We start from the raw sequence: 13,687 nt of genomic DNA, 5'->3' as shown, positions 1-13,687 counted from the left end.
TGCCACTGTTACGAAAAAGATTGGTTGCCTAGTATGAAATTTATAAATGTGGTTCCACAGTCATGTAACATTTTCGTTTTCATAATTTGTAATATCGTCTTGTATCTGCTTGTGAAAAATTTATGTACTTATGATTTTGTTCATTGGTGAAGTTCAGCTGCTGCTGAATATCTCAACAAATACGTCAGTCGTGAGCTGCACAAGAAAACATTTATTTGGTTCACTTTACCAGTTTTCAGAGTTTAACCTGTCATCTTCAAAAGTGCAATGGGTGAAATCATTGGTAAACCAACATCAAATAAATGGCAAAAAATAGGCATATACCGCAGGTATGTTAAAAACAAATGCACAAAGGCTGAGCAGAAGAAGTAAAACAGGGTTGTTAAAACAGATGTAAAATACACTGAAGCATGCCTATTCAAATACAGAGATGTGTAAACGGGCAGAATACGGCGTTGCGGTCGGCAACACGTCTATAAGACAAGTATCCGGAGCAGTTGTTAGATCGATTACTGCTGCTACAATGGTAGGTTATCAAGATTTAAATGAGTTCGAACGTGGCGTAATAGTCTGCCCACAAGCGATGGGAAACAGCATCCCCGAGGTACCAATGAAGTGGGGTTTTCCCGTACGACCATTTCACTAGTGTACCGTGAATATCAGGAATCCGGTAAAACATCGCTACGGCCGGGAAAAGATCCTGCGTGAGCGGGACCAACGACGACTGAAGAGAATTGTTCAACGTGACAGAAAAGCAATCCTTCAGCAAATTCCAGCAGATTTCAATGTAGGGCCATCAAGTGTCAGCGTGCGAACCATTCAATGAAACATCATCTATATGGAGCCGAAGGCCCACTCGCGTACCTTTGATGACTGCACAACTTTTACGCCTCGCCTGTGCCTGTCAACATCGCACTGGACTGTAATGACTGAAAAAATGTTGCTTGGTCTGACGAGTCTCGTTACAAATTGTGTCGAGCGGATGGACGTGTATGGGTATGGAGACAACCTCATGAATCCATGGACTCGCACATGAGCAGGGGACTATTCATACTGGTGGAGGCTCTGTAATGGTGTGAGGCTTGCGCAGCATGAGTATTGTGGGACACTGATACATCTAGATACGACTCTGGCAGGTGACACGTGCGTAAGCATCCTGTCTGATCCCCTGCATTCATTCATGTCCATTGTGCATTCCGACGGTCTTGGGCAATTCCAGCAGGTAAATGCGACACCCCACACGTCCAGAACTGCTGCAGAGTGGCTCCAGGAACACTCTTCTGAGTTTAAATACTTTGCTGGTCACTAAACTCCCCAGACATGAACATTATTGAGCATATCCGGGATGCCTTCCAACGTGCTGTACGGAATAGATGTCCACCAGGTCGTTAGCTTACGGATTTATGGACCGCCCTGCAGGATTCATGGTGTTAATTCCCTCCAGCATTACTTCAGGCGTTAGTCGAGACCATGCCACGTCGTGTTGCGGCACTTCTCCAATGCGATATTATGCAGGGGTACCAGTTTCTTTGGCTCTTCAGTGTAGTTAAGCTTAAGAGGCACAACATACCTTTGCTACGTAGTCAATGAAACAGAATGTTATTTCTAAAGATCTATGGTATGTGCGATGAGTGGCAAAAAAGTTAATGTTAAATTTCACATCGTACACAGTATGTGCGAGAAAAGTCAGCGACCAAACTGAGGACATGAAGAGCATTGAAAAACCTTATATACGAAGTGGGAGCGATTGTATACATACAAACTGTAATAAATTAAGCGACTTTTGAAGCGAAGGTATGCTTTAAACCTTGTAAAACCGTTTATAATGGTTAACAAAAAAAAAAAAATTTACCATGGCCCAGACATACAAAAATAACGCAATTATTATGTAAACGGATAAACGAAAGAAGGTAAACTGTTCAGTTTTTTTTTTACCATTTTATGATGGCGCCATGGGACACTGTAACAGCGGCGATAAGGTGAACTGTTCAGTATCCAAGGGACGAGGCCGGCCGCTGGACGCGCGTTATCAGAAAACGCAAGTTGGTTGATTGATTTGGGGAGGGGACCAAACAGCGAGATCATCTGTCCCATCGGATGAGGGAAGGAAGTCGGCCGTGCCCTTTCTAAGGAACCATCCCGGCATTTGTCCGAAGTGATTTAGGGAAACCACGACCAACGTAAATCAGGATGGCCGAAGGCGAATCCAGTGCGCCAACCACTGCGCCACCTCGGTCGGTGGAAACAGAAGTTACGTGAGCTCCAGTGTGGCTGCGACAGCAGGAAGCGGACGTCGGCGAGTCGAAGGCGTGCGAGCGGCCCCAGCGTGTGTTTACAAGTTGGTTTGCTGTGTGTAAACGTGTCTATAACATACCTGGATGCTAAGTAAAACTTGGTGTGCTGGAAATAATACTTCTTGGTAGGCATTTAAATGTCAACATGTGAGCGTTACATCTTAAAAAATAAATATTTGTTCGTGGTTATAAAGAGTAAACATCGCCAGAACGAAGATATCTATGTTACATAAATGCCACTTGTACATAGTGGATAGAAAAGATTTAACAAAATTACTTTAAAATCTGTGCGCAAGCTAGCTTGGACTGAGTAATCAGATACAACAAGAGTTAGATATGAAGTGAGTCACTGTAAATTATTTAACAGAGAAACTAAACAATCAAAAAACAATTTTTTTTTGCAGTGCGAGTTGATCACTCAGCAAATCCTTAGAGCTAAGGCGGGAATGTATGTAAATTTCAACTCCTTCTAAAAGATTCATTTTGCACCCATTGTCGACTATATGCAAACTTTCCATATCGAGTATAGATGGCGGTGGGTAAGTGTGTTTTCAGTTTTAAGATATTCTGCGAAAGTTGACTTATACGAATTCTCAACATCTTAGGTAAGTGCTTGCGTAAACGGATTTTAAAATCCTTCCAAGTGTGTCCCATATAAAAGCTCGGGAACACATTGCACTGAATTTTATATATCCCAGACTTGAGATATTTATCGACTGTAGGTCTCTCGTTATGCATAAACAGCAACTTAGTGATATTATTAGTTGAATACGCGACATTAAGATCGTATTACTTTAACAACTTGGCAATCCGATACGACATATCCCATAGGAAAGGGACTGTAAAATACTTTTTCCCAGTGACACCACCTTTACTAGGTAAAGAAGAATTGCTGTACTTACTAGATTTAGCTTTATATACATTTTGCACAAAACTAGGCTCATGCCTATTGTTGATGGCAATGTAGTCAAGGTTGTTAAGCTCTGTGGCAACAGCCGATTGACTAACAGGAACTTCAAATAGGCGGCCAACGTTAGCAGTTCAAACTGTGGAAATCATTAAAGTGAACCAAATAAAGATTTTATTATGCAGCTGACAACTGACTTTTATCTTTGCTGAAATTTTTGTACTTCTTTGAACTAAACTCTTTGACCATAATCTCTGTTTTCCAATCTAAACACGCTGGATATTGTGAGTGCAAGTTCTTCTAAGGTTCCTAGAAATGTGATAAATGAGATGTGAAAACGATATGGATAAACCAGCTATATGTAAGTACTATAATATTTTCCAACTCATGTTGTTTAGCCACTTCCAAATGTTTCATTTGTGTCCTTTTAATTACTATCACATTATCTGCTTTTCATTTAAATTATGATATCCAAGACTGAGTACGGAAACATGCACATGAATGTAGACTACCTAAAGGGGAGCACAAGCCCGGAACCTTCTATTGTGACTGGTATCGGTTGTTATTTTACACACTGTAAAGGAACAGTTACAGAATTTAACTGCATCCATTGTTAATTAGAATGCAATGCAGGTGTTTCTGACAGTACTATATCTATAAAACCTAAGCCTAACTGAAAGAATATCAGGGCTATGGACAGATCATAGAAAAATACCATCTGTTTTGTGTGTGATGTATGCAGTTATCGCCCGCCCGGTTGACCGTGCGGTCTATCGCACGGCTTTCCAGGCGGGAAGGAGCGCCTGGTCCCCGGCACGAATCCGCACGGCGGATTTGTGTCGAGGTCCGGTGAACCGCCCAGTCTGTGGATGGTTTTTAGGCGGTTTTCCATCTGCATCGGCGAATGCGGGCTGGTTCCCCTTATTCCGCCTCAGTTACACTATGTTGGCGATTGCTGCGCAAACAAGTTCTCCACGTACGCGTGCACCACCATTACTCTGCCACACAAACATAGGGGTTACACTCGTCTGGTATGAGACGTTCCCTGCGGGGTCCAACGGGGGCCGAACCGCACAATAACCCTCGGTTCGGTTTGGGGCGGCGGAGGGGTGAAGTGGACTGCGGTAGTCGTCGTGGGGTTGTGGACCACTGCGGATGCGGCGGGGACGGAGCCTCTCGGTCGTTTCTAGGTCTCTGGTTAACATAAAATACAATACAATGCAGTTATCTGTGCGGGAAAGACTCCAGCAAGACCGTATGTCTGTATGTACCTGTCAATGTAGACTGTAAACAGTACCTGAAGGGTGGGCCTTCTGCAATGTAGACAGTAAACAGTACCTGAAGGGTGGCACTTCTGTCAGTGTAGACATTAGGCTATACTTGAAGGGCAATATCTCTGTCAGTGTAGACAGAAGACAGTACCTGAAGGGCGCACATCTGTCAGTGTAGACAGCGGTACGCACCTGAAGGCCGTTACCTCTGCAATGTAGACAGTAGTCAGTACCTGAAGGGTGGCACTTCTGTCAGTGTCGACAGTGGTCCATACCTGAAGGGTAGTCGGTGTAGACAGTACCTGAAGGGTGGCACTTCTGTCAGTGTAGGTAGTAGGCTATACCTGAAGGGCAATATCTCTGTAGTGTAGACAGAAGACAGTACCTGAAGGGCGCACATCTGTCAGTGTAGACAGCGGTACGCACCTGAAGGCCGTTACCTCTGCAATGTAGACAGTAGTCAGTACCTGAAGGGTGGCACTTCTGTCAGTGTCGACAGTGGTCCATACCTGAAGGGTAGTCGGTGTAGACAGTACCTGAAGGGTGGCACTTCTGTCAGTGTAGGTAGTAGGCTATACCTGAAGGGCAATATCTCTGTAGTGTAGACAGAAGACAGTACCTGAAGGGCGCACATCTGTCAGTGTAGACAGCGGTACGCACCTGAAGGCCGTTACCTCTGCAATGTAGACAGTAGTCAGTACCTGAAGGGTGGCACTTCTGTCAGTGTCGACAGTGGTCCATACCTGAAGGGTAGTCGGTGTAGACAGTACCTGAAGGGTGGCACTTCTGTCAGTGTAGGTAGTAGGCTATACCTGAAGGGCAATATCTCTGTAGTGTAGACAGAAGACAGTACCTGAAGGGCGCACATCTGTCAGTGTAGACAGCGGTACGCACCTGAAGGCCGTTACCTCTGCAATGTAGACAGTAGTCAGTACCTGAAGGGTGGCACTTCTGTCAGTGTCGACAGTGGTCCATACCTGAAGGGTAGTCGGTGTAGACAGTACCTGAAGGGTGGCACTTCTGTCAGTGTAGGTAGTAGGCTATACCTGAAGGGCAATATCTCTGTAGTGTAGACAGAAGACAGTACCTGAAGGGCGCACATCTGTCAGTGTAGACAGCGGTACGCACCTGAAGGCCGTTACCTCTGCAATGTAGACAGTAGTCAGTACCTGAAGGGTGGCACTTCTGTCAGTGTCGACAGTGGTCCATACCTGAAGGGCGGTCAGTGTAGACAGTACCTGAAGGGTGGCACTTCTGTCAGTGTAGGTAGTAGGCTATACCTGAAGGGCAATATCTCTGTAGTGTAGACAGAAGACAGTACCTGAAGGGCGCACTTCTGTCAGTGTAGACAGTGGTACGCACCTGAAGGCCGTTACCTCTGCAAAGTAGACAGTAGTCAGTACCTGAAGGGTGGCACTTCTGTCAATGTCGACAGTGGTCCATACCTGAAGGGCGGTCAGTGTAGACAGTAGACTGTACCTGAAGGGCGGGACCTCTGTGGCCGCGACGCGCCTCACCACGTCCGCCGGCGCGAGGCCGGCTTCTGCCCATGGGGGGTGCCTGGCGTGCAGGGCGAACAGCACCATGGCGAAGGCGTACACGTCCGCCTTCTGGGAGCCGCCGCCCCATGACGGCGCGCGCAGCAACTCAGGCGCACGGAACAGCAGCCCTGCGCAGGAAATCACACAACCTTAGAGCCAAAATTGTACAGTCTTCAGAAGATCTTAAGCTAATACTGAGATCAGGGGTCAATGGAAGGAAATGGAGAAAAGCCCTCGCATTTCTAGTCTCGTTGTAATGTGGAGGTACTACGACGTTTCGACGAATGTCATCATCTTATGTCGAGACATCAACGCGAGTGCGAGTACACTGTAATGCTCTGAAACTGCTGTTGCACTGTTTTGGCTCAGAGACGCGGACAATCATAATAATGAAAGATGACATCGCCGTCGGGGAATACATCAAGCATGAAGGGATGCATCTGGTTAGCGGCTGTCAGCGTGTCTTCAGTAACTACCACACGTCCCATGTAAGCGCAGGAGAATGTCACCCAAAGCATAACACTGCTCCCACCAGTTTGCGTTCGTGGTGCGGTGCACGTTTCGAGCAGCTGTTTACCTCTATCACGGAGTTTGTGGAGGAAAGATGTGCCTTACCCGAAGAGCCGACACGTTACCACTGATTCACGGTCGAATCCCGATGCTCCCGTACCCATTGCCATCGCAACTGATGAAGTCGTTGTGCCAGCAAGTGAACACGTAGGGTTGTTTGCTGCGGAGCTCCATTTTCAACAATTTACGATAAAGAATGTGCTTCTAAACACTTAAAAGAGGTGCCTTGCCCAATAAAAGGGATCGAGAATGGCAGAGCCTCCCTTTTCACCACATAACGTGGATTTTGCTCACAACTGCCCTATCATTGTGACTTTCCCTTATCTAGAAGGGAGGACTGGGGTTGAATTTCATACAGATCACTACGTACAAGGGTTGTCGGCGCATCAGAAAGGATTAGGGCCTGGAGCAAGGATCGTCTACCTGGCTGCATAAAAAATATCCTCCACAATCAAACAAAAACTACTCATTGGATTTACAATTAATTTTATTATCTTAAGAGGAACGTTTTTAAGTAGTGGGCCTTGTAATGCTAGCATTTCCTTGATATCTCTATAAATGGGGTTAACACTTTTCATTGAAAGTCGGATTAAAAGCACAACAATCTATTTTAAATCGAAGTTACACTTTTACAAACGAAATATAATTATTGAGTATACATATTTTGTTACCTATAGACGTTGATACAAGACTGGGGGGGCATAGGGGGATATGGCCTAAATTCGACAGTCACCCACAATACTAGCGTTCGAAATGGGCAAGGAAAGGTGGGAGCCGACCATTCAGACAAGAATTTACTCTAAAAGTTAGTGAAAGGTAAGAGACGGGATCCAGTAGCTAATACGTAAATATACTGAAAAGGCAAACTATAAAATACTTGTGGATGCACGTTATTAAAGTGGCCTCCCGTCCGTAACCTAATAAAATTCATAAAAATCATTCTGCAACACCTTGATTTACGAATACGAATAAGAAGAAATGCGGGCCATGCTACTTCTGGTTCAGTTTACACATCGCGTGCAGAACTACTCGCCACGTGTTCACACGTGGGTAACAAAGAAGGGAAAACCTAACACACAAAGGCCGTTATGAAACGTTCACTAATATCACGGAGTATTGGAGAAGGAAAAACATTCGCTGAAGGCGAAGTAGTTACGACGGGCGTTGAATTATACCGAACGTGGTGACAGAGAATCCCACGTATACTTCGCATACTGCAGTCGACCAAGCTCTGACGCCAAGTCTGAGAGCAAAATTGCAAAACGAGGGAGAAATAAAAGCAATGAGGCGCAAATTCTTCCGAAATTAAAGATCACCTAACACTTTAATAAGTATTGGCGACTCAATCCACTTCTGAACCTAGCAAGAGCACGCATGCTTACCAACTTGCAACCGTCTTCTTCTGGACCTCGCCACCTACTCCTCACAACTACTAACCGCCTACCGGCCGTTAATCCAACGGAGCCGGGCCTTGTGGGGGTGGGAATTGGCACATTTTTCGCCGGTGAATCAGGCGGTACGGAACTGTCGCCGAACTAGCTGCCGTTCAAGCAGACATTCCTGACTTGGCAGAATGACTCGTGATTGGTTATAGTTTAGTTAGGGAGTCGTCAGGGCCTCTTTCCGGAGCCAAACGTGCAGGAGAAACTGAGTTTCAGGTTGGTACTAATACTTAGACGAGTAAGAAGAAGGACTACTGTGGCTTCTCCAAGTCGTCCAGAATTGTTCAAATTGCTCTGAGCACTATGGGACTTAACATCTTAGGTCATCAGTCCCCTAGAACTTAGAACTACGTAAACCTAACCAACCTAAGGACATCTCACACATCCATGCCCGAGGCAGGATTCGAACCTGCGACTGCAGCAGTCTCGCGGTTCCGGACTGAAGCGCCTACAACCGCTCGGCCACCACGGCCGGCTCCCAAGTCGTTCAAACTACCGGCCCATGCTTCTAAGCTAAAAGGTCAGCGCGGGAAAAAGAAAGCCAATGTGGCTAGCTGATGGAGGCTGCTGAATATGGAGATAAAATAAAAGTACCTTGCTCCAATCCTCTCTCAAGTTTTATTATGCTGTCATACTGAAAAAATCAGCAGAACAGCAGGTATACTATTACCGTATTAGTAATGATAATAAAATGACTGCAATATCGTAAATCGTAAATAAGTGAAAGAAGTGCAAGGTATATGCACGTCTTTCACACTTGTGCGTGCATCTTTGTGAGAATCTATCCTACTTTACAGAGCAGACAAGCCTCCGAACCCCACGTTATGTGAAGAGTCGTGGACGTCCAACCATTCGGTGCCTAGTGGTAGTTTCACTGTCCCTCTACCTCTTTACGTAGATGCTGACGACAGTAGCACGTGAACATTCGACCAGCCTCGCCGGTTTCGGTGTACTCGTTCGCAAGCTCTGCGTTACAATAATCTGCCCTTTGTCAGGGTGGCTTATATCAATGGAGTTCACCATTTGTAAACTATATCTTCAATAGGGTGATCCCCTGTCCGTGTCTGCTTCGTTTACGTACTTTTGTTACTGCGTCACGTGCTCGAAACGCCATCAGGCGGCATCCGACGTTGCGATGGGCAGTTGTCACAATGTTTTGGCTTGTCAGCGTAAATAACACTACAGTGTTCGCTTTCCATTTGGTATTTGACAGAGGTTTTGTAACATTGTATTATAAGAGTGGTTCCCTATACAGGGTGTTACAAAAAGGTACGGCCAAACTTTCAGGAAACATTCCTCACACACAAATAAAGAAAAGATGTTATGTGGACATGTGTCCGTAAACGCTTAATTCCCATGTTAGGGATCATTTTAGTTTCGTCAGTAAGTACTGTACTTCCTCGATTCACCGCCAGTTGGCCCAATTGAAGGAAGGTGATGTTGACTTCGGTGCTTGTGTTGACATGCGACTCATTGCTCTACAGTACCAACATCAAGCACATCAGTACGTAGCATCAACAGGTTAGTGTTCGTTCACGAACGTGGTTTTGCAGTCAGTGCAATGTTTACAAATGCGGAGTTGGCAGATGCCCATTTGATGTATGGATTAGCACGGGGCAATACCCGTGGTGCGGTACGTTTGTATCGAGACAAATTTCCAGAACGAAGGTGTCCCGACAGGAAGACGTTCGAAGCAATTGATCGGCGTCTTAGGGAACACGGAACATTCCAGCCTATGACTCGCGACTGGGTCAGACCTAGAACGACGAGGACACTTGCAATGGACGAGGCAATTCTTCGTACAGTTGACGATAACCCTAATGTCAGCGTCAGAGAAGTTGCTGCTGTACAAGGTAACGTTGACCACGTCACTGTATGGAGAGTGCTACGGGAGAACCAGTTGTTTCCGTACCATGTACAGCGTGTGCAGGCACTATCAGCAGCTGATTGGCCTCCACGGATACACTTCTGCGAATGGTTGTCATCAACACAGATTTTCTGTGAACGTTTGGGCAGACATTGTTGGTGATGTCTTGATTGGGCCCCATGTTCTTCCACCTACGCTCAATGGAGCACATTATCATGATTTCATACGGGATACCCTACCTGTGCTGCTAGAACATGTGCCTTTACAAGTACGACACAACATGTGGTTCATGCACGATGGAGCTCCTGCACATTTCAGTCGAAGTGTTCGTACGCTTCTCAACAACAGATTCGGTGACCGATGGATTGGTAGAGCCGGACCAATTCCATGGCGTCCACGCTCTCCTGACCTCAACCCTCTTGACATTCATTTATGGGGGCATTTGAAAGCTCAAGTCTACGCAACCCCGGTACCAAATGTAGAGACTCTTCGTGCTCGTATTGTGGACGGCTGTGATACAATACGCCATTCTCCAGGGCTGCGTCAGCGCATCAGGGATTCCATGCGACGGAGGGTGGATGCTTGTATCCTCGCTAACGGAGGACATTTTGAACATTTCCTGTAACAAAGTGTTTGAAGTCACGCTGGTACGTTCTGTTGCTGTGTGTTTCCATTCCATGATTAATGTGATTTGAAGAGAAGTAATAAAATGAGCTCTAACATGGAACGTAAGCGTTTCCGGACACATGTCCACATAACATATTTTCTTTCTTTGTGTGTGAGGAATGTTTCCTGAAAGTTTGGCCGTACCTTTTTGTAACACCCTGTATAATGCCAGGATTCGATGCTTTACAACAAACTGAACCGTTCTGTGATGAAAGGTACTAGTCCAGTGGCAACATTTACTCTGTAACCTTCTGACAAGCACACACTCACACGCACACACACACACACACGCACACGCACACGCAGACACACACACACACACACACACACACACACACACACACACACACACACACAAACGTTTCCGCTTTAACAGTTTTGGAATAATCTCGTTTCCGACTCGTGATGAATTATGTGACTTCCCGATACTTTGCTTCAGCGCTATACTTCATCTGGAATCCGCTTTTCGCTTTTATCATAGAAAAGCAACAAATCAAAAGAAAAGAAAGATAGAAACTTCGACTAACCTAACTGCTGCACAGCGCAAGCTATGGGCTCAAAGTCTGGCAAGTTGCCTTAGGCTTTGGCGCGGAAAAATCCGTTAATGTTCCGAGGGCGGAGCGGCTTAGTGGAAGCTTCGCAACTGATAACGTGACACAGTTTCTTTTCGTGCGATTAATATTTCTGTTTACTAAGCTGTAATTTTGTTTCTACTTTTTAAAATTATTTTCGGCAGGCACTGTTTTGTGTATTTTATCTGGTAATATTTAGCAAGTACTCTGCAGGCAGAATTTAATATTGTCATTTAGTCTTTCATATGTTCAGACAGAATAATCTTATTATCAGCGAATCCCAGTACTATTTCCTTTCCATTTTGCATTTTTGTTTTGGTTCTGAAATTTAATTTTTTCCGTTTGTTGTTCACCTTTGCAGTACATTTATAATAAATGCTTGTCTTTTTCCTTTCTCAGTTTTATTGTTCCCCCACTGTTTTCTCGACGTAATCTATAGCTTCTTCGTCTGTTTCAGCGTTGATGTAGTCTCTCTTCAGTATTGTGAATAAATAGTATTTGTCAACATTCATTTGACAGTGGAATGAAATAGTAATGTGCTTCCTACCTATTGCCGGTTACCACGCAGCTGTTTCGGTGGAAGGTACGTGGACAACCTCTACAGACCTTCTGGCTGGTAATATCCTACGGCACGGAACCACCCATCATAATTGTAGAATATTAGTCAACGGAAAGTTCATACACAACTGGCTATTGCAGCCCTTATCAGTGAATCTGAAAGTGACACAACGTAAAATATTCCAAAATTATTCCTATCAAGTACCGCACAAATGAATACAATGAATAACTGAATAAGGTAAAAGCATTTTCTGAGATGATAGTTTAGATTTTAAGTAAGTATAAATTTATTGCACTAACGGAGAATGACATTGTACGTGACCTGACATAAACAACATCGATGATATCCAAGTTCTTGTATAATGCAATGAATTGCATTTACCGATGTATGCTTGATAAAGTTGAGGGTCCCGCCAAGTTAGCTGAGAGCACTAATGCATTGCTTCCTGGATTCGGGTAGGCGGGCCGGCAATGAGTGGAATCCGCCCGGTGGATTAACGACGATGGCCGGTGTGCTGGCCAGCCTGGATGTGGTTTTTAGGCGGTTTTCCTCATCCCACAAGGTGAATATCTGGATGGTCCGCACGTCCTGCCTCAGTTACATGACTTGCAGACATTTGAAACATGTTCACACTCTTAGATGCTTTCCAAGGTATGCAGGCAGCTGGGGTACACTGATTCCATAAAAAAAAAGGTTCAAATGGCTCTGAGCACTATGGGACTTAACATCTATGGTCATCAGTCCCCTAGAACTCAGAACTACTTAAACCTAACTAACCTAAGGACATCACACACATCCATGCCCGAGGCAGGATTCGAACCTGCGACCGTAGCAGTCGCGCGGTTCCGTACTGAGCGCCTAGAACCGCTAGACCACCGCGGCCGGCTCACTGATTCCATCCTGGAGGGGTACGTGGTGGTGGCAGGAAGGGCATCTGGCCATCTCTTTAAATTAACCATGCCAAACCGATTGTAACAATTCCGACCCTACGAAAAATGTGGGACTAGGCAGAAGCAAAAGAAAGAAAAAAGCTTGATAAAGTTGAGGAGAGAGTGGAAAATTAACTCCTACACCAACATTAACTGTGATATTGCGATCTGATTGAAACTACCAATTGTAGAAGTATGAAACCGGAATTTGGATGCTGAAATTACACATCTGTTGTTTGAAACTGATAAACAATGTTTTATTCCAAGTAATCTTCATTGTTATTTATACATTTTTCCCACCTCTCCAGCAGGCTATGAATGCCACACCAAAAAAACATTTCTTCTTTTGAACCACTCAGCGAGCCATTTTCGTACATTTTCATACGAATTGAAGCGTTGTTCAGCGAGAGCATGTTCCAATGAAGCAAGGAGATGATAATCGGACGGAGAAAAGTCTGGAGATTAAGCCGCATGCCCTAATATTTCGCAACTGAACACCTCGATCGTTTCCCTGACCCATTTTGCTGTGTGTGACTGGGCGTTATCATGGAGCGATAAGACTTCGTGTTGCGTTTTTCCCATATTCCGATCGTATTAACGCAAAGCTCGATTTAAATCGATCATTTGCTGTTGGTAGCGATCAGTGTTAACGGTTTCAACAGGTTTTGGCAGCTAGCAATATAAGACACCCTTCTGATACCACGAAACACACAGCATTGTCTTCTTTCCAAATCGATTTGGTCTTGCAATGGATGTCCATGGTTTGCCTGTATTCACCCATGATTTACGACGCTTAGGATCCATTTTTCATCACCTGTCACTATTTGATGGAGAAACGACTTTCTTTTGTATCTGTAGAGCAGCATTTCAGAAGTGGTCTTTCGATTTGCTTGCTGTCTTTCAGTCAGTTAATGTGGAACCCATTTTCTCACTTTCTGTACCTTTTCCATAGCTTTCAACAGAAGACAAGAGGCTTTTTGCGTCACATTAAATTGTTCCGCGAGTTCCTGTTGAGTTTTAGTATCACCTGCAGCCAATAAGGCCTGCAATTCTTTGTATTGGGACGTTT

General features: G+C 44.9%; 1 protein-coding gene across 1 annotated transcript in view; it reads right to left on the bottom strand.

Moving 5' to 3' along the window:
• LOC126416031 (guanylate cyclase 32E) overlaps window positions 1-13,687 on the bottom strand; it is an 809,394-nt gene that overhangs the window by 123,627 nt on the left and 672,080 nt on the right. The window contains exon 16 of the mRNA XM_050083488.1: window positions 5,952-6,141. Coding sequence (XP_049939445.1) covers window positions 5,952-6,141 — 190 coding nt within the window. The remainder of the gene's footprint in view (window positions 1-5,951; window positions 6,142-13,687) is intronic.

The sequence above is a fragment of the Schistocerca serialis genome, chromosome 1, assembly GCF_023864345.2.
Source record: "Schistocerca serialis cubense isolate TAMUIC-IGC-003099 chromosome 1, iqSchSeri2.2, whole genome shotgun sequence".
Taxonomy (NCBI): Eukaryota; Metazoa; Arthropoda; class Insecta; order Orthoptera; family Acrididae; genus Schistocerca; species Schistocerca serialis.
Note: the sequence above shows the minus strand (reverse complement) of the source record. Positions and strands in the feature narration are given on the sequence as shown.